The sequence below is a fragment of the Pygocentrus nattereri genome, chromosome 5 (assembly GCF_015220715.1).
Source record: "Pygocentrus nattereri isolate fPygNat1 chromosome 5, fPygNat1.pri, whole genome shotgun sequence".
NCBI lineage: Eukaryota > Metazoa > Chordata > Actinopteri > Characiformes > Serrasalmidae > Pygocentrus > Pygocentrus nattereri.
This window is the reverse complement of record NC_051215.1, coordinates 3,570,962-3,592,358: the sequence shown is the minus strand read 5'-3', so window position 1 is coordinate 3,592,358 and position 21,397 is coordinate 3,570,962. Positions and strand designations below refer to the sequence as shown.

At 40.1% G+C, this 21,397-nt stretch overlaps 3 protein-coding genes across 6 annotated transcripts; 1 reads left to right on the top strand and 2 right to left on the bottom strand.

The window, feature by feature from the left end:
- Positions 1 to 2,467: 2,467 nt before the first annotated feature.
- oip5 (opa interacting protein 5) lies at positions 2,468 to 6,911 on the bottom strand. Its single transcript, XM_017718252.2, has 5 exons — positions 6,617 to 6,911; positions 4,193 to 4,259; positions 3,973 to 4,095; positions 3,736 to 3,817; positions 2,468 to 2,898 (listed from the first exon to the last, which is right to left on the bottom strand). The coding sequence occupies exons 1-5, from the start codon at positions 6,840 to 6,842 to the stop codon at positions 2,752 to 2,754; spliced, it is 645 nt and encodes a 214-aa protein (XP_017573741.1). The 5' UTR covers positions 6,843 to 6,911; the 3' UTR covers positions 2,468 to 2,751.
- Positions 6,912 to 7,070: 159 nt separating this feature from the next.
- Positions 7,071 to 13,302, top strand: nusap1 (nucleolar and spindle associated protein 1). 3 transcript variants are annotated; one of them, XM_017718218.1, is made up of 12 exons: positions 7,071 to 7,241; positions 8,082 to 8,141; positions 8,239 to 8,403; positions 8,489 to 8,654; positions 9,239 to 9,319; positions 9,884 to 9,996; positions 10,137 to 10,187; positions 10,273 to 10,436; positions 10,598 to 10,740; positions 11,314 to 11,427; positions 11,576 to 11,681; positions 12,981 to 13,302. In XM_017718218.1, the coding sequence occupies exons 1-12, from the start codon at positions 7,167 to 7,169 to the stop codon at positions 13,066 to 13,068; spliced, it is 1,326 nt and encodes a 441-aa protein (XP_017573707.1). In that variant the 5' UTR covers positions 7,071 to 7,166; the 3' UTR covers positions 13,069 to 13,302. The 3 variants fall into 3 exon arrangements, with proteins under 3 accessions (XP_017573707.1, XP_017573706.1, XP_017573708.1); XM_017718217.1 differs by having other exon boundaries at positions 10,270 to 10,436; XM_017718219.2 differs by lacking the exon at positions 12,981 to 13,302 and adding an exon at positions 12,005 to 12,089 and having other exon boundaries at positions 10,270 to 10,436.
- ndufaf1 (NADH:ubiquinone oxidoreductase complex assembly factor 1) lies at positions 13,251 to 19,658 on the bottom strand. 2 transcript variants are annotated; one of them, XM_017718222.2, is made up of 6 exons: positions 19,473 to 19,658; positions 19,231 to 19,290; positions 18,496 to 19,024; positions 17,143 to 17,328; positions 13,706 to 13,780; positions 13,251 to 13,584 (listed from the first exon to the last, which is right to left on the bottom strand). In XM_017718222.2, the coding sequence occupies exons 3-6, from the start codon at positions 19,000 to 19,002 to the stop codon at positions 13,444 to 13,446; spliced, it is 909 nt and encodes a 302-aa protein (XP_017573711.1). In that variant the 5' UTR covers positions 19,003 to 19,024; positions 19,231 to 19,290; positions 19,473 to 19,658; the 3' UTR covers positions 13,251 to 13,443. The 2 variants fall into 2 exon arrangements, with proteins under 2 accessions (XP_017573711.1, XP_017573709.1); XM_017718220.2 differs by lacking the exon at positions 19,231 to 19,290.
- Between the last annotated feature and the right edge of the window lie 1,739 nt (positions 19,659 to 21,397).

Sequence of the window (21,397 nt, the reverse complement as noted above, 5' to 3'; positions counted from 1 at the left end):
ATGAATAGAAATGGAAATTAGCATATTTAAATACCAAAATTAGCATATTTAACTTCCCTCCATCTGAGTGTGCAGATCATCTATGACTGCATAGTCAGCTGACTGCTGTGATTTATATTATAAATAATGTTTTGACTGGCACAAACAAATTGTTCACTGAAGTTGTTGGAAGTTCGATGTTGCATAATAAGATGTTCTGACCGTGCTGTAACTTGCATTGTTTGCCAATGGATGGGAAAAACTATGTTTGGTTAAATCTATGCACTACAGATGCGTTGAGCATGCTAAGAAGAACCTCTTTTTGATTTTGTACAATTAAAAAAAATCTGCATCAGAAATCTAGCAATAAAAACAGCATGGTGCCAATCCTACACCTGCCTGGGCTTTCTTTGTCTGATATATTAAACCAGGAGTTTCAGGGAAGCATAGTGAAAACCAAATGGTCTGATATTTCATGCACTTCACCTCACTGGTAAGGTCAGTAATCCATTTTTCTATATGTAGAAGGGGAAAAGGGAGGAAAGTGCAAAGGAGAAATCCACTGTTTGTTTTATTTATTTATTTATTATTCAAAATCTTGGCAAAACTTAGTTGTTTAGGTGTAAACAGACTCATTCAGAGAGGTTTGGTGTGAAATGGTTGTTGGTAGAGACTATTTTAAAGCTGTCAATTAATTAATTGATTTTTTTTTAAGTCTTAATTTCAGCTCCATAACTCCCCTCTAAAACATCATCTTTGTAAAAGGGCCAATTCCACTAATATTTCAAAATCTCTGCAGAATTCAGTCCTTCAGAGCGGTGTGGTGTGAAATGGTTCAAATCCCTTTACAGTGGTGGTGATGGGAACCAGGCGTCGCCATGACTACAACACAGATATAGACACTTTATTTACCATCCAGAACCACCAGAGAACCTACACCAGTCTTCTGAGGTTACATGAAATGTTGATAAAATAGTGGAAAATATGTGAATAAAATCATTGGGGATTATTTTTGCTTTATGACACCCTGCAAATATCCCTGCACCAAAAACATGGACATCAGGCAGTGTGTTCTACAGAAGTACAGAGAGGCCCTGAACTGTTGCTATAATTTTCTGTTTTGCTATCTTGAGGTCACAAGATAAGTAACTCGTTATCTAAAGATAAAATTATCTTGAAATAAGTAACTTATCTTAAGACTAACTCGTTATCTTAATATAACTTATCTCGAGATAAGTACCTTGTTATTTCAAGATAATTTTGTTATAATAATTAATGTTAATTAACTTCTCAAAATAACAATCCAGAAAATGATAACTACCTCTTGGTGTGCATAAACACAGGAGTTTAAAAAAAAAAAAAAACACCACGAATTGATTCTTATGCACGTCGTGAAGCCAAGTCAGTCATAAACATCTTTAAGACCTGAGGAGGGACAAGGCACCGGTGACCCCTGTGTCCATCAGGGGGGTCAGTGTGGACACTGTGGAGGATTACAGATATCTGGGTGTGTATATTGACAATAAACTGGACTGGGCTAAGAACACTGACACCCTCTACAGGAAGGGCCAACATCTGCCGGACTTTGCTCAGGATCTTCTATGAGTCTGTGGTGGAGAGTGCTGTCCTCTATGCTGTTGCATGCTGGGGAGGCAGACGCCAACAGACTCAACAAACTGATCCACAAGGCTGGTGATGTTGCGGGTGTGGAGCTGGACTCGCTGACGGCCGTGTCGGAGAGGAGGACGCTGTCTAAGCTGCAGGCCATTATGGACAATGGCTCCCACCCATTCTACCACACGGTGATGAGACACAGGAGCTCATTCAGTGCAAGACTCATTCTACCAAAATGACCACAGAGCAATGCAGGAGGTCATTCTGAACTGTGGCCATCGAACTCTATAACTCCTCCCTCAGTGTGATTCACAAAGTGTGGAGCACCTGTGCAAAACTCAATACCAAACTGTTCATATGTGTAATAATAATTGTGTGCAATAACTTCCAACTGCTTTATACTAGATGTTTAGTTTTATTTATTTATTATCAGTCACCACCACTTTAGTGTATTCATAAGAACTTAAATCTCGTGTACATATTGCAAATTTCTCTATATCTTTGTTTTAAATTAAAGTGTTTATTCTTATACATAAATGGTTGTAACTGTAACAACTGCAGTTTTCCTCTAGGATCAATAAAGGATTCTGATTGTGATTCCAAGACAGAGGTGACCTAAAGTTGCGTTTATGGGCGAAGCCTTCTTCGACGTACCTTTTAGAGGCATTAAACACTTTGGACGCCTGGTTCCTGTGAACAATTCTGACCTACGTTTCTCTAGAACAGAGCATTTCACACCAAAGCACTCGGAATAACTCAGTTTACTGTTATCCAAAACATTCAGTCATGTAGAAATTTCAAAACTTGGTGGAATTCCCCTTTATCATGTAAAATGAGTTCCTATGAAGCTACTGCTTTGCAAAAAGGGCCAAACTGAAAATATTTGAACACTTTATTTGATTCCTTGTTCATTTTTACATAGACATACAAACTTTGATAGTGAAACATATTTACAAAACTCTTAGACGTACAACTGTACACTATAACTGTAACGACATATTGCAGACATCCACAGAACTTAATTACTTGAAATAAAAAAAAACTTCCAACAACCAATTTTCAAAAGTCAGATGGTTAAACAACCCGACACTTTATCAGCAACATCAACGACTCTGAAGTCACAGTGACAACTTCCATTTACACTTCTACCAACATCGACTACACCACAGCGTTGCTCAGCACTGTAGTGGAGTGAGGAAGACTGTTGGGCTGGATGCTGCTGTTCACTCTGGGAACGCTCATCCCTTCCAGCACTCCCTTCAAGATGTCCACTTGCTTCAGCTGAGCTTCCAAGTCCTGTTTCAGCTGAACGGATCACCGGAAAGGAAAACAGAAAGGTATTAGAGAGCGGAATTTACATAGACGCTAGTGTTCAAAAGTTTGGGATCAATGTTTTTAATAATGCAGATCAGTCATGTTGCATAAAGTGATTCTAATGTGAGTCCTGGTCAACCTCAAGTCTTACATAATCAGAATACTAGAAATGTCAGATGTGCCCTTAAAGATGAACAGCGCCGTAAAACAATTCAATGACTGAGGAAGCTGTATAGGCATTGGGAATTAAGTTCCAATTAAATTAATATCCACTATTTATTGTATTGAAATCAAATCTCAGTGCAGATAACTAAAAAAAATAGATATAAATAATAACTATATTATCGCATTATTTAAGCTTTGCATTACATTGAGGGGTTGGGCCCTCATTTATAATGCAGGCGAGAGCCACAGGAAGAATAAAACACAAATTAAGATTGGTAAAGATTCAAAGTAAAGAAAATAATAGGAGAAAACGTTTAAAAACATTCAAGAAATACACAAACAAACAAATATATTAAAAAATGACAAGAAAACACAAAGAATTAAAAACAATAAAATGAGTAAAATATATATATATATAAACAAAATGGAAAAATAAAAAATATTAAAATATATTTCTGTCCTTTTCGCAAAAGTTTGAATAGGACAAACATATTAAGGTGAATTGTTTATAATATTTAAATCCATATTTTCTCAGTTATTATATCTAAACTAACAAGACAAATTAACAAAGCAGGTCTTTTCTGGGAATTGAGAACGTTAACCGATGACAAACTGCCTCGACTTTTTCTTTAGACAAATATGTAGTTGGCCAGATATGCTTACCTCAACGATATTTCTTCTCAAAGGTCTGGTTTCAAAACTGATTTTGGAAGCTTTCACTACTGTGGAATTCTTCAACATGTAGCTAAATGGAACAGAAACAGTCAATACAATTTTTTCCCTGACTTATAATGGACATTTATTTTGAATGCATTAATATCAAAGACAGTGAAATATCTTTGGTTATTGCCCAAAGATGTTTTTTAGGTTCCAAGGTGGGCAAAAAAAGAATTTTCATACCAGTTTAGGGTGTCTTTCCGCAAGAGGAAGAGGTTCCGCAAAGAGGATAAATGTGGTGGGGTGGCGTGTAGAACAACCCCCACGCAGCAACGACAAACACTGCATTCAAGGACTTTATACGTGCTGGACGACAAATATGGAAAGATAAAGCACATGCAAGATATTTTAAAGCACAATTCAGTCGGTTCAGCTGATGGAGAAATAGAAATATCCTACTTACCAAAAGGCCAGAAGACCATATACGCACGCCTCAAACTTTCCTCTCACTCTCACATCCTTAGTGACTTCTGCATGAACAGATTTAGGACAGCATTAGTTACAAGGGAACTTCACAGATTACTACATTTATAAATTCCTTCAGAGTGGTTTTGGTGCGACATGCTTCATTTGAGAGAAACTTAAGAGTCAGAACTGTTCACAGTGGTGGTGATAGGAACCAGACGTCCACCTAAAAACTCCCTTGGAGACAGCTTTTACATTAAAGGGTAACAAACACACCGCCAGGTGTCCGAGACGTTGTTTTAATGCTGGTTTAGAGGGGGTTCTGGACCAAAAAGTATTTTTAAAATCCATTAATTGTGGAGATGCACAAGGGAAAATAGATCTATATTTTACATATATTTCAGATTAACTGCTATTCCACCATTCTCAACTTTAAATTGGGACGTGTGTAGGTTCTCTGGTGGTTCTGGATGGTAAGTAAAATGTCTGTGTGTTGTAGTCATGGCGACCCCTGGTTCCCATCACCACCACTGTAAAGACTGTAAAGAGTCTCTACAATCAACCATTTCGCACCAAACCCACTCTGAATCTCTACCCCTTGATGACTGACTTATACAGAAATTTTGTAAGATTGGTGGAATTCCCCTTTTCAACAAAGCATGTTTTACAGGGGAGTTATGAGAACATGTAAGATAAAATAAATACAATAAACTGATGGCTTTAAGACTCAGGTCTTGGATGCTTTTTCTGTGGAGCTTAAAGCTGACATCACATTTCCAGTCATTTTGAGAGTAAAGGGAAACCACCACTCCACCACTTAAAAAAAAAAACAAAAAAAAACAAACATAATTAAGATGTACACAGAGTCATTCAGAGTGGCTTGGTGTGGTGAAATGATATTCTAGAGAAACTTCAGTCAGAATTGTTCAGTGGTGGTGATGGGAACCAGACGTCCACCTCTAAAAGCTCCCTCACAGAACGTTATTACATGAAATGGTTATGAATCCACCGCCTGTTTCCTGACAGTGTTTTATGGTGGGTTTGTGATAAAGTTTTGACATGAAATGCATTTTAATCCATTCAAGGCGGAGGGGTACATGCAGAGAGTTGTGAGGCAAAATAGTCCCCAAAAGAAACTTTTTTTTTTTTTTAAGACTTAGAAATATATATATAAAAACCTCAAGACACGTGTAGGTTCAATGGTGGTTTTGGGCAGTGAACAAAACGTCTATATTTGTGTTGTTGCCATGGCAATGCCTGGTTCCTATCACCACCACTGCCTGTGTTTACATATTCTTCTTCTTTCAGCTGCTCCCTTTAGGGGTCGCCACAGTGGATCATCTGCCTCCATCTTGCCCTATCCACTACATCCATAAACCTTCTCTGAGGTCTACCTCTTCTCCTTCTGCCCGGCAGCTCCATCTCCAACATTCTCTGACCAATATATCCACTATTCCTCCTCAACACATGTCCAAACCATCTCAACCTGGCATCTCTGGCTTTATCTCCAAACTGCTCCTTCACTGTCCCGCTGATCTGCTCATTTCTAATCTTGTCCATCCTTGTCACTCCCAACGAAAACCTCAGCATCTTCATCTCCGCCACCTCCAGCTCAGCCTCCTGTCTTTTAGACAGAGCCACAGTCTCCAAACCGTACATCATAGCAGGACGCACTACTGTCTTGTAAACCTTCCCTTTCACTCTTGCTGCTATCCTTCTGTCACACATCCGCCCTGACACCCGTCTCCACCCACTCCATCCTGCCTGCACCCTCTTCTACACTGTCCATTGCTCTGGATGGCTGACCCAAGATATTTGAAGTCATCCACCTTTACGACATCTACTCCTTGCATCTTCACCTTTCCACCTGCCTCCCTCTCATTCACACACATGTATTCCGTCTTGTCTCTACTGACCTTCATTCCTCTCCTCTCCAGTGCAAACCTCCACCTCTCCAGATTCTCTTCCACCTGCTCTCTACTCTCACCACAGATTACAATGTCATCTGCAAACATCATGGTCCATGGAGCCTCCTGCCTGACCTCATCCGTCAACCTGTCCATCACCATTGCAAACAAGAAGGGGCTCAAAGCTGATCCCTGATGTAACCCGACCTTCACCTTGAAACCATTTTTCACTCCAACTGCACACCTCACCGCTGTCTCACTATCCTCATACATGTCCTGCACCACCCTAACATACTTTTCAGCTACACCTGACTTCCTCATACAGTACCACAGCTCGTCTCTTGGCACCCCATCATATGCCCGTGTTTACGTATGAAATTTAGAAAATTAAGTGGACATCCCCTTAAACCTACACACTGCGAAGAGCACGTTTTAAAGAGTTTGATACTCGTAGGCCAGTCGTGGGCTGTCCGTGCTCACACGCTGTCCACTTCTCACGGAAACCAAAAACTTACTGAGGCAAATGACGGATTTGATATTTTTAGCTTCCCCACAAACGCTCAGCGAGTCCGCCAGGACTGCGCTGCACTTGGCGCAGTGCAAAACACTGCACTTCTCATAGTCCACTGTGCCCCGCCTCGGCTCCTCCACCACTCTCAGCTGGTCCAACACTACGCTGCTTTCGGTGCTGTCGCATTCGTAGCGGTCACTCTGCAGAAATTTCGGGTTTCTGTGCGACATTTTCAACGCTAAAGACGAGACTAGCCACCCGCAACCGCTCGAACGAGAACGAGAACGAAACGCCGTCACGGCACCCTCATGTTTTAAGCCCCGCCCGTGCACGCTTGCGCACCAATCACAACAACCAGCTCGGTGTCGTCAACAACGTTTCTAGCCAATCAAACGACGTGGTGGCGATTTTTGAATTGAAGTGGTTTTCAACCGACGCGGGCTCCTGGCTTCGGTTAACCGACCCAAACAAACGGGCTGACGGAGTGCGACGCATCCAGGCGAACTCGGTTCATCCTCTTGAGCGTTTTTAAAGCGTTTATTTGGTCTTAAAAGATGGATTTAGACTCTCTGAAGTACGCCGACTTGCGGCAGCTCGCCAAGACTGTCGGTTTGAAAGCCAACATGAAGGTAAGCTGTGTAATAAATTAGCTTAGCGTTCTGCGGCTTCGCCCGTAAACAGAACTTTAGGTCGCTTCTGACTTAAAGATGTTTTGGACTGACTTGACTTCACGATGTGCAGAAGAATCGTTTCGTGGTTTTTTAAAACTTATGCGTTTATGCACGCTTAAAAACACGGCTAAAACATGGTTCTCAAAGGGTTCAATAAGGTAATGGTTTTGTTTAGAACCATGAGCTCTGAATGGAACCAAAGTGTTGTTTGCGTGCTGAAATGTTTCTTCAGGTTGATGGAGAATGTGCTGTAGTTGGTTCCGTAGAACCTTTTTTCAGTTGAGTTCTAACATATTACACAAAAAAGGTTCTGTCGTAACGATGTAACGTTAAGGCATGTTAGCTTACAGTAGAAGAACCTTTTCTGGTGCTGTATAGAACTCCTTTCACATGAGCTACAGCTATGGAGAACCATCAACATCACATGCTCCATCAATCTGAAGAACGACGCAGAGAGCCATTTATTCATGCGAAGGGTTCTTTGAATGTTCATGTAGAACCAGTTTCTTTACTGGAGAGTTCTTGAAGAACCATAATTTGTAAGTGTGTGTACAATAAAAGACCAATTTTTGGTACTATGTAGAACCATTTTGAAAAAAAGTTCTGTGTAGAGCCATGTTCAACACCTTCTCCATCAATCTGAACAGCTGTTTACCCATGCGATGAACCATTTAAGCATGTAGTGTTTCCATATAGAACTCATGGCTCTAAACAGAACCATGAACTCTTGAACCTTTGTTTTTTTTATTTATTAATTTTTTTAAAGTGCAGTTAAATGGGACTTGTGCTTGGTTTTAGGCTGAGAAGTTGCTGAAGGCACTAAAGGAGCACTTTGAACAGCAAAGGAGCTCAGAGAATGTGAGTTAAATTAATATCACTACACTTTTTCACACTTATATGTATTTTCAAAAGTACATTTTCAGTATCTCACCTACAAATGCATTGCATCCCTCAGGGAAATAGTGTTGCCCCTGACGTTGGGCAGACACCCGCACGTGTGGATGAGGTCAAGCCTTCACATGTGACCAAGCGGCGTGGGAAGGCTCAGAGCTCAAAGAGAAAGCATTCTGACCAAGTTTGTGCAGATAATGATCCCAAACTGGGAGATGGCCCAGCTCAGGTAACTGCTTCTCCACAGCGCCGCGTCCGTGATTGTAGCTTTTCAGCCAAACGGGATGAAAATCAGAGGTTTTCATCATTTTCAGGACCGTGCCGTGCCTGATAAAGCAGAGGCTGGCAGAAGGAGCTCGAAGAGGAGAAAGGTGTCCCCAGCCAAGGGCACAGAGACTCCAGCATCATCTGAGGAACCCAAAGGGAACCAGCCGGGGGCTCAAGCTCAATCTGAAGCCAGCACTGAGCAAAGTGCTAAAGGTATATGTTTAGAAAGACCTGCACGGTCTAAATGTAAATCTGCTGAATTTAACAACACAGACCAAGCTTTACTCCTTCAGAGATGGCAGATGTACAACACAATCTTCAGTCTTGCTTCTGCAATGAGTTGCTAAAAAAATGTGGAATTTTTTTTCGGTGTCTGGATAGAAAAGGTGGCTGCTTGACCATGATCGTATACGCAAGATGTATGGATATGAGTGCAAGATGGATCAGAATCAGCAGATATTTGCTTGGAAGACAAATGTTGGCAGAACATTTATTTGTGCTACTGCATTAAAATGTTTACATTTCGTTTATTCACTTATTCAGCTGCATCTGTAATCCTACAGCTGCATTAGTCACATGTTATGCTAATCCTGATGGATCTAGTCCAAAAAAGTTTTTTATATTTTTTCATTGTTTATCCATGTGCAGTGGTGATGGCCTGCAAGTCCCATATTGGTGTATCTGTAGTGATAGCAGCTTCCGCAGCCTTTTCTTGTCTCTGGCTATGATATTCTCATTATTTGATTTTTTTTTTTTTTTTTTTATTTGATATTTGACTTTCTGCTTCTTCTTTACAGGTGTGGGTAAGAAGACTGCTGGCAAAATTCCTCGTCATGAGGGTCTGCTGAAGAAGAAAGCACTCAGGCCCACTACTCCCAGTAAAGACATGTTTTTATTATCCAGTCACACTGTTGAGGCAGGTTAACAGCCTCCTAGAGCCTTGCAAATATTGTGTGGAAAATGGTGGTACAGAAAATTCCTAGGTTATTTTGGAAAGCAGCGTTCGGTGGATCTATAGATATACTGTTATGCATCCTATTTCATGATCCTGAGCTCATGCAGGTACCGAGGCCTGATCCTGTTTTACTTTTGTGGAATAGATCGTGATTTCTCGCATTCAGACTCGAGTAAACAGTTTGAACTTGGCCAGTGTTTTTCGTAAACTGTATTCAAGGTTCAATAGTTTTGTCATATGCACAGCAGAACAGCCAGTTACACTGTGCAGTGGAATTCTTACTTAGCTGTTCTTCCATTCACCAAATATAATGTTAATATAATCTTAGAATAAAATAGAAAATATAAGAATAACACAAACCCAATAGCAAAAATGAAGCATGTCCAAGGTAGTCTGCAAATGTAAGCTGGAAAAGAGATGAGCAACTGCGGTAATGGTTTAATTGGCTGCATTCGATCATATTTGATGTGTATACGTTCTGTTATAGACTTCAAAAAGCTCCATGAGGCGCACTTCAACAAGCTGGAGTCTATTGATTCTTATGTGCAGAGGAAGAACAAGCAGATGGAAGCGTTCAGAAACACTGTGAAGGAGCTGAAGGTGATTATTCCTGTTCCTACATGGGGACATTTTATAGAGCTCTTTTTCCTGATTGGCTTGTGTTGCTTTGTTCTGTGATTTTAACAGTTTTAGGTGGTAGACGGGAGTGTATGTATATTCAGAGTATTTCGTCATTTCAGGCTCAGTCTGAGAACATCGTGAAGAAATCAGGTGATGCGAAGACTCGGGCTGTAAGTACATGGTTGCCTTTCTCTACATCTTCTCTTCATGAAATGGAAAAAGTAGCATTGGGCTCAAAAGTACGTTTATTAGCAGAAACCGTCAGTAAGCCGAGCCTCGCTGTTCAGCCCGGGTGTGCAGGAGGGAAAGCCATCTGCAGAGAAACGCAGGTTCACCCAGATACTCGCCAAGAAGTCTGCGGTGAAGGACAGCGCCCCCATCAGGCCCACCGTCCTTTCGTCTAACAAGATTAATGTGAGGTAGGTGCATGTAGTATGATTGATTGAACACCATGAGTTTTATGTATTGCTTGTTTGTTTGTTTGTTTGTTTGTTTATTTGGGTGGGGTTTTTTTGCCAGAGTTGGTGGTGGTGGTGATCAAAGTGATAAACCCAAGGTCCATTTCTGTTGGTCTTATTAGGTTCTCACAGGGCACGCAGGATAATGAGCACAAGCGTTCTTTGGTGAAGACTCCAGCCCGGATGTCACCCATGCTTCCTCTCACTCCCACTCCTGGCAGGAAATCTGAGGTCTTCACCAAATCAGATACAAACAAAACACCAGGTAAGAAACATCCACATATAGAACACTCCCTTTACTAAACTACCCCTGAAGAACCATCTCATGCACAAATGGCTCTTTGCTTAGTGAAAGGGTTCTTCAGATTGAAGAATGTGTTGTATGTGGTTCTGTATAGCACCCAGAAGGGTTCTTCTGTTGTTACAAGCTTGACAACATAATAGAACCCTTTTTGATACTTAGAACCACATTCAAAAATTCTCCATCAATCCACAGAAGCATTTCACCATGCAAATAACCATTTAAGTGTGAAATGCTTCTATATAGAACCATCTATTAAAAAGTGTAGGTGATGAGAAACACCAGTAAGATGAATAAAATGTAGATATTTAAGCATACTAGCCCAGCACGGCCTAAACGTTCTGCTCTCTCGGGTTACAAAAACCTGACTAAACTTTTTAAATGTTAGTCAAATCCAATGTGCAACTTTTAAAAATTACTTTCTGACAATACCATCCCCTTATTCCCGGCAATCTTGAGGGTTTTTTTCTCTCCCACATTTGTTTTGAGGGGGGGGGGGACTATCCATTTAATCCTTTTTTCTTTTTTCACCACTAGGATTGACTCCTTTTGTCTTCAGTGGTGCTTCCACCACTCCGGCGACCAACAAGAAGAATTCATTTGATTTGAAAGCCAGCCTCTCTCGGCCCCTCACTTACAAGCCTCACAAGGGTAGGGCATCTGGACCATTTAATTGCCGTATAATAGATTCCAACTCAGTAAATGCTGCTGTTGTGATTAGCTGCATTAAAGAAGCGTCACCGTCATAGAGAAATGTATCCTCAATTAAATGCGATGTCCATTTCATTCATTTAAATAGGAAAGCTGAAGCCTTTTGGTGCAACACAAGAAAACGCAGCTCTGAACAAGTCCCAAACAGTTCCATCTCACCAGAAGAACTACAAACAGCACCAAGTACAGACAAGGTGAGTAATTCGCTGTGTCTCCTCACTGACGGACACTAGATGGGATTTGCTGTTGGTGGTGATGAGAAGGTAAAAGTAGTAATGGATGAATTGCAGTTCAGCTGTATCTCAGAGCGCCTTTTGAAGCCTGAAAAATGTTTTTGATCTGAGTTGATCGACCCATAACCCACCAATTCTCACTGAGCTATGTTTGTGCTAGAAAATAAAAGCAGACTATGCAAGAACTTGTATTTATTTGAGATGCTATAATTATGAAATATATTTTTGTGACCAGTTTCTTTACAGTTAAATTGCTTTTTTTCTTCTTCTTTTCAAACCTGAAGCTCAAACTGTGGACACAGACAAATCAACGTAAATGGCAAATAACAAATTTGAAAACGCTAATTAAATTGTGATCCTACAATTGCATTTCCCATGAGTGTGCATTATTTAAGACATATTTCAACACACAAGGTCACGAACGCTGGTTCTTCTGCAGCCACAAGCTACCAAGTCAGTCCAGAATTGCTTCCACATGGAACAGTAAATCACTCTGGACAGAATTATCCTCAGCCTGGTCGGCGACTGTTAAAATCTCACTAGCGGCGTTTGCTGATCTTCCAGTTTTTCCCCTCATCACTTTATCTTAAAATATGTCCTGCCCTTGAAAGCCCTTCTTTACATCCCACCCACAGCGTTCGATTGAGAGAAGAGCCTTACTGACGGTTGCAAACAGGGATGCAAATACATTGTAATTTTTGGCAGACCAGAAGCAGGACAGTGGGGAAATACAATTACAAATGGGTGATTAAAACCTGAATGTGTGAGAGTAACACCACTGAGAAAATGAAACGTCAGAGACTTGCTTTTCCATATAAACCATTTCCAGTCATTATGAACAGAATTGCAAACACATTTTGCATTTGAGTTTGTGTTTATCTTAAATATTGCACATTCACAGGGGGAATGCAATCATAAATACATAATCAGCATTTTCCCATTTGAATTTGAGTCCAAAATACGCTTCCATATTAATTGGCCAAACTTGAATTTAAAATTTCTTAAATGAAGTTAGTTGCTTATTTAAATAATATGAATCAAGTAAAGTTGTATAAAAAGTACAAAGCCACTGGCTTTATGACTGCAATACAGAGCAGCTAAAATCAAAACACAGCTGGCAGTCAGCCAGTTTATTGTCTGGAGCAGAAATCTGCTAATTCCAATTGTGCACCCCTAATATTTACGCATGAATTTTAGAGCCATCTGTTTGCTACTGCTTTGAATGAGTCATGATCTTTTCTTTCCTCTTTTCTGCTGCAGAGATGAGCGGCGCATCAAGCACACGAAGGACAGGAAGCAAAAGAAGGAAAAGATGCTTGGTGCCAGACGTGGCTTGGTTATGGCTTAATGCTTCAGTTTTTGGTAGTGTGCTTTTAGCGGTGTGTACATTCTGACTTTAGCTTGTCTGTCTGTTGTCAGTGTTTTAATACTCCTTTTTTTGTATAAATTTTTCTTTCAAATAAAAAAAAAAAGTACTTTTCTTCTTGTATATATACAGGATAAATGACGGCTGATGCCAGGAAAAAAGTGTCACATTTTAAATCTGCTTTTATTTGCTATTAAACATGTAAATGTTTTTGTACATTGTTGTCTATGGGATTTGTGTTTGAGTCTGGATGCTGAAGAGTTGCAGATTTGTGTGCCTTAACATTAAATTAATTTCATGGATTCTCCCTAATGTAGGGTTGGGACTTGAAGGTCTCTGGAATCCACCTTCTCCCACTTAAGCTTCTGGGTTCCTCTTGTATAGTTCGTATGCAAACTCCTCAGTGTGAGCACGGTCACTGCAGAGAGCAATGAAGTCTATCTCCAACTGAAATGGGCCATCTGCTTTGTCTCCGAGTGTGAAGCCAATAGTGTTCACCTGAAAACAGACACCAAAAGTTACACACATGAGGGGGAAATGTAAACACTCGCCAAAGGGAAGTGAAATTATTATTTTTAAATTATTGTCCTCATTGTGACATGAATACAGTTTGCCACACCTTGTCCAACCAAAGAGCATGCTGGTCATCTTGTATTCTTCCTCGACTTGACAGAAAGAACTTGGAAAATGGGATCTGTGAAAGAACAGAAGGGGGTTAAGTTTATTACAGAAGCCCAATTCTCATTTCACATTTTCCTCACCTTTCCATTTAGCCATGTTAAATTTTGGATTACTGGAAAGGCAGATTTTTCTCAAAGGAATTGTTTCTCTTGAAAAAAACTCTTTATTGAAATGTACTCTTTAATTGGTATAGACAGTTAAAGATGGTTCTTTAGTAAAGAAAAAGGTTCTATATTGAAGCAACACAACAACACACTGTTGTTGTGAAATATAGCTGTGATGTTATTCACAATGGCACACAACCTCATGTTCTACTGCTTTTATACAAGTTAAATAAATACTGCCAAATTATACACTTACCAGCCACTTTATTAGGTACAATTCAGTTGCTTGTTAACACAAATAGCTAATCAGCCAATTACACGGCTGCAACTCAGTGCATTTAGTTATATAGAGGTGGTCAAGACAACCTGCTGAAGTGCAGACCGAGCATCAGAACGGGGAAGAAAGGGGATTTAAGGGACTTTGAACGTGGCGTGGTTGTTGGTGCCAGACGGGCTGGTCTGAGTATTTCAGAAACTGCTGATCTGCTGGGATTTTCACGCACAACCATCTCTAGGGTTTACAGAGAACGGTCCGAAAAAGAGGAAATATCCAGTGAGCGGTCAGTTGTGTGGATGAAAATGCCTTGTTGATGTGAGAGGTCAGAGGAGAATGGGCAGACTGGTTCCAGATGATAGAAAGACAACAGGAACTCAAATAACCAACCAACATCTCTGAGGAACGTTTCCAACACCTTGTTGAAAGTGTGCCATGAAGAATTAAGGCAGTTCTGAAGCAAAAAGGGGGTCCAACCTTTTACTAGCAAGGTGTAATAAAGTGGCCCGGTGAGTGTAATTCCTTAACAAGCAGCCGGTTATGTCAGAGTAACGAGCTCCACCCACTCTCTGCTCAGCCGGCAGTTCGTTCTGCAGCTCCTTACACTAAATTCCCAAACTGACACCACTGAGCAGCTTTTCAGTCGGCAGCTGTGACAGAAGAACAGCTAAACAACCTGGAATCAGCCAGAAATGAACCCAATACCATTTGCCAAGCGTGTCGTGTGAGACATAAAACTGACCCAATATCAATTTTAGCTTAATAGTTTTGTCAGTTTTTCCTGAATCAATATTAATGTTGTTTTATTCCAGCCATTCTGTAAAGCATCTTACAGCCCATATAGTTTTGTGAATGGTATTTGGTTCATTTCTGGCTGACTCCAGGTTGTGAGTTCTATACAAAATCATTTGTATGCTTTAATGGTTCTCTGCATGGTGACTGATGGAGAATGTGTGATAGAATTCTATATGGAACCTTTTTGGAAAGCATTCTATACAGCAGGGTTTCTGAACATGTGGGTCTAGTGGTCCAGGGGCCTGTACTCAGGGGTGGTAGTAATTTGTAGTGGTCCCCTAACGTCAGCATAAGTCATAAAACATAAGTGTACAAATAAAAATGTTGCAGTAGCAGATTGATCAAGGCAGATCTGAACTTTCAGGCCCTACTTCTCAGGTTTTCAGGGTCAGCATTCCAGAAAAGAAAAACTAGTATTTGTTGCTGTTGGTTTTCTTGTGGGCTACTATACATTGTAGTTCTACACAGGTGGGCCTTGGGGTGGGAAAGGTTGAGAACCCCTGATCGACAGCACATTATCAATCTGAAGGAACCTTTAATCATGGGAACAGTTCTTTGAATGTTCATGGGTCTATATATATAACCATTTTCTTTACTAAACAACCCTTGAAGAACCATCATTTAAGTGTGTATGTTAGAATTAAGATGAGCCCTTATTCTGAAGGCCTGACTGGTTTCTTTAGCAGAAATTGGCTTTCAAACCTACACTCAATCTGAAAGTCAAGTCAATCTGGCAAAACATGTTTGGTTTCTTTCTTTGCACTGAAGCTATGAAGCCAGTATGGCTAACAAAGTAACAGAAGCATATACCCTGCCAGTAAGCACTGCTCAAAGTGCATTAATAAATACAGGGTGTCGCAAAAATATCACATTTTGTAGTCTAATAACAGCCAATTCTCCTTCAAATTATCTCAAATTTTAACAAAATGTTTTTTTAATGTTTTTTTCCAGGTTGAATGGCTCACTAGAAATGAAAAGGCATTTTTGTGTGTTAGAATATGCTTGAACACAGTTAAACAAGTGTGTGCAGAGTGCATCTGCGAGAAAATTCAATATAAATGCACCAACTGGAACTGCACTGAAGACTTATGCAAGACATGCTACATGACGGCCGACTTGACGTGTGTCGTGTCACAGGCGGTGCACATATTGAACATTTGTGAAGCTGTGAAATCGGTTATAAAATCTACATCCCTCTGAATTTCTTGTTCGAAGTTTGATAAATAAATCTTGTTTTGGTCAACAGGAAGCCTAATTAATTTCGTCTCCCAGGATATGTACAGTACTGTGCCAAAGTCTTAGGCATCAAAACATGTTTTCAAAATCAATTTATTTGTGTTTATTTGCTGAGAAAAGTGTTAATATTTGAATAAACTATATACACACAATATGCCCTGCGATGGACTGGCGGCCCATCCAGGGTGTATCCTGCCTTCCGCCCGAAGACTGCTGGGATAGGCTCCAGCACCCCCCGCGACCCTGACGGAGAAGCGGCTTAGAAAATGGATGGATGGATGGATATACACACAATATATATTTACCCATCTCCAAGCCTCTCCTCGAGGAAGCCCAGTATTATATGTAGTTAAAAAGCAGCTCCTGGTTTGACCAATCAGTGCTCAGTAAATTGGGCTCATGATGTAATTGATGATATTAACGAGTCTCTATGGCGGCTGTGAAGGTGTCCAGGAAAAATATGGACCCAAGAAATTCTTGTTACTGTTTATTGTTTTCATGTTTATTTGAATTATGAATACGACTTTATTCTAATGTATATTGTGATAAACTCACTGCTGAGGTCAACTGTTTAAACATTTGCTTAGATGCCTAAAACTTCGGCACAGTGCTGTAGTTACTCAGACATTCACATCTCAAATTATATAATCTTTTGGGACATGCTGTAAATACTCAAGCAGTTTACATCACATGACATCACTTATGCGGTTTCGGACACTGTATGACAAACTGTTATCTGTAAACATGGACAAAAGGTGGTCACACAGATAAGATGTGTAACAGAAATCTTGAAACTTGAATTTTCACATGTATGTCCATTTTTATCGTTTACGGTATTTAAAACTGCACTAAAACCTATCACCAGACAATTCGAGATCGGGCACTAATAAATATTTGACCACTGTCTACTGGACACAGATAACGTTCTGTCTTCAAAGGCATCGCAGACACTTCGGCAACACAAACCTTGACGTCCTGCCAGTATGGACCCCCTCGAGTGTACAGGAAGTAGCTGTAGATGTCATCCCTCTGGTGGGAGAAGAAGGTCTCTGCTGAAATGTTTATCATCCAGGGCCTCCCGTCTCCACGGATACGCAGGACCAAGGTGTTAAAGCTTGACCAATCAAAGTGCCTCTTCCTGTTGAATGAAGACTGACAGGGGCATCAAAACACAAAGTTACAAAGATAATATTTCCATCTGCTTAGATTCGTTTACTGTAGGTTCTAAGGGCTTACACTGTAGAACACAGAATTCCTCACTATCTAAATAAAAGGGTTTGACAGAGAATATTAACCTAGTCAAAGCAACAACAAGAAATTCAGTCCATATATGAAAACTACGCTGCAAAAAAAAAATAATTTTTTTTTTGTTGTGAGGTCACAAAAAACTGCATTTATATATATCTGCCTACTTGGCCTACTGCAGTTTAGCTCCAAACAATCATGTTTATGTTATGAGTGTTTCAGCCTGAGCCACGTTTAATGGCACAATAATAAGCGCAGCCTGTTTCATTTAAAAGGATAAAAAGATGTTAGAAAACAGCCATGTTAAAATGAACAATGACTGCTGTCGATACTTTAAACCAACACAATATAAAAAATAATAATAATAAAATAAGAATGTAGGATATGAGCCCTTTAACTTAATGACTTGGCAGAGCTATCAAGTACAGGACAGATGTTAATAGTTAATGACAGTTCTTCAAAATCCAAATTACTCTTAATCAATGAATCACAAATTATTTTACCATGAACTTAGGAAAGATTAATATAGAATAAACCTAAAAGTTATTTTTCAATGCTAAATCACCACTGAAATTGTAATTTAGTTCAGGACTAGGCTTAAGCCAAGACTAGGAAACAGAAACTTAGAATACGGAATTAGTATCTAACTTTTAGTGTGAATTAGGGACGGACAATATGACAAAATTTTACTAATATTGTGATAAATTACATCACAATACGCTGTTTGAGCATTGGTATTGGTAGTACTTTGACCAACATTGAGAACATTGAGCAACTGTTTGATTCTCTAAAAAGAGAGCTTAATTGCTTAATTGCTCTTGTTTAACTGGATTAGTGCAGCACAGTATGTGAAATACTGCATACAAATCACTATTCTTTGATAGTATTGTTCAAATGTAGCACTACTGGTGATAAAGTTTGTGATATCATAAAACATCAACATTTCTTCTAGTATCACTGTATATATATATATATATATATATATATATATATATATATATATATATATATATATATATATAGCCATATCACCCAGTCCTAGTATGAAACAGTGCATTCTACCGCCCTACTAACCAGAGGCTGTTTGGAGCGCAGTGTGCAGTATCCACTGTAGCGTGTCTCTCCATCCCGAGGTGGAACTGAAGCCAGAGTCCCGTACAGCATGCAGGTGGTGTTATTCCTACCCAGCTTCAGGTACGCTTCACTCCGACCCCCAATCTCTCGGTCTGACGACACGACCCACTGTCCCAGAGACTCTGGCCCGCGGAACTCCCACTGCACCTGGGTCTGCTCCAGCATGTGCTCCATCAGCGGCCGGCCCTCTGGCCCCTTCCACTGTCCCACAAACTCATCTTTCAGCAGCCCAAAGTGCTTTCGTATCCCTTCCAGGCCTTTGGAAAGGTCAAAGCGGACCTTCTCCCAGGGCCACCGAGTATCCGGAGAATGCCCTGGCCTCCTGTAATCTCTTCCATGAATGGTTCTGGTGCTCAGGACGAGGGAATGAGGGGGGCCGGGTTGGAGCAGCTGTCTCCGAAAGAGGTCGCACACTCCTGCTGGAGTTTGGCGAATCACCCTGGACATCACTATGACCGCTACGGTTTATCTACAGAGTATCAAGACCATTAAAACCAGCTCTAAAAGGTGAGCTACCCAGTGAACTTGTACACACTTAAAGAAGATGGTATTTCAAGGGTTCCTTAGTAAAGGCAATGGTTCTATTTAGAGCCATGAGCTTCATATAGAACCATCAGCATGATTAAACGGTTCGTTGGAGAATGTATTGTATTTGAAAATGGTTCTACACATTACCAAAAAGCGTTCTGCCACTGTCACTGTGTCAAGTCCGTAACAGGAGAACCCTGTCTGGTGCTGTAAAGAACCACATACAGCACATTCTGCACTGTACTAATAAAATAAAACTGTACAACAAATAGCAGATTCATTTTAAAGCACTGTATTGAGCAAAAATCGTCAAAACACCGGAGCAAATGTCAAATACTGTGAGGAAAATAAATAAATAACAGTTTTGATCACAGGTCTGCGCTACTTACACACAACGGAGGAGCGGGACGAGGAGAACTATAACTGAATGTAAACGTGAGGAAATAAAAAGGTCATAATGCATAATAACACAAAAAATAATACCAAAAAAATAAGCAAGTTATTAAAAATGAAAAAGCTTCAGTTTTTGACACTGAGGTCTCTCCGATGAGCTGCCATTGCGGTCCGCCGCATAATCTGCACGTCCGGAAACAAACCCTAAGATGCTACAGTTCCGACCTTGTGAGGCCATTTAGGATAAACCGACTCTAGAAAGATTAAGATTAAGATTAAGATTAAGATTAAGATTAAGATTAAGATTAAGTGACCCTTATTAGTCCCACAAACAGGGAAATTTCACCTCCACATTTAACCCATCTGTGCAGTGAAACGCCACATACACACACTAGTGAGCACCAGTGGTGGACAGTAACTAAGTAAATGTAATTCTGTACTCTACTTAAGTAGTTTTTTCGTGTATCTGTACTTTACTGAAGTATTTCTATTTTGGGTGACTTTTTACTTTCACTCCACTGCATTTCAGAATCTAATATCTGACTTTTTAATCCACAACATTATGAGAAATCTGTCGTTCTCTACTGTAACTCAAGTATACGATTTGTGTACTTCGTCCACCTCTGGTGAGCACACACACACACATACACACTAGGGGGCAGTGGGCACACTTGCCCGGAGTGGTGGGCAGCCCTATCCACAGCACCCAGGGTGCAACTGGGGGTTAGGTGTCTTGCTCAAGGACACCTCAGTCATGGAAAGTCGTGCTGGGGATTGAACCGGCCTTAACTATTTTTCTTTGGGAAGTGATACAAGAATTCTGGTTTATATCTGAACATGTAGTGTATTTGGTTAGTACTGTCAGTGCTGTGTGCAGAATTGTATTATTCTAGTAAATAAAGCAGATTCTCCACATTCATGTGGAAGTCGCGTTCTGAGACACATAAGCTGGACGTCCATCTCACCGCCGTCTTTTAAAGATCAGAGCATGAACTCCGTCTCCTCTGCAGACCAGTTTCTGCTCCACTGTGTTGAACAAATATTCGCTATGATGTGAATAAACATGCACAGAATGTACTTCCCATAGGGAATGTAATCAGATACAGGTGTTGACACAGTTATAATTCTTCTATATAATGTTTTAGTTACATTATTATCCACCTTGTTCATTGAGAAGTTGTATTCCCATTGAGGTGTTGATCGGATTATTAACAGATTATTAGGCTGCATGTAAACGTGGCTAATGAAAGACTATTAAAAGTGGTATTAATCATAATATAGCATTAATATTTCTTGTAAGCCCATGCCCAACAGCACATATAGTTGAGGGGTGGGAGAATTATTGAATCATATGGTCTATAATAAGCTTCAGTAGAAACCCTTCAGTTACTCTCAGTGATCGATGGTCCTATGTAAATGTGTTTCCAGTTGCAACAGCACAAGCTAACAATGTTTCTTTCCATGTATGGGAAATAATAATAATAATAATAATAATAATAATGTAGTTGTCAAATGAAAAATAAATTAAGAATGAGAACATCTTTTTGTATTTTATCTTTTATTATTATAAAATCTCAAGGCATTGGGGATCTGGAACTGATCATCCACCATCAGTACCTGACCTAACAAATGCTCAATCAAATTCTCACAGCAATGTTCCGACACCTAGTGTAAAGCCTTCCCTGATTAAGAAGGAGGGAGAGGGTAAATCCCCTATTAATACCCTTGATTAGGGCTAAAAGACAAATAGTTTTTCAAAACTGCAATTTGAAGCCTAAACGTACTTTTTGAACATCTCTGCTGTTTCTGGTTTTAAAGAAGACAATGTTACTTTGTCAAATCACTTCGACAACAAAAGCATGCAAGCTTTTCAGTAAACTTTCTGATTGTGTTCATTGATTCTGTTTCATTCCACTGCCTA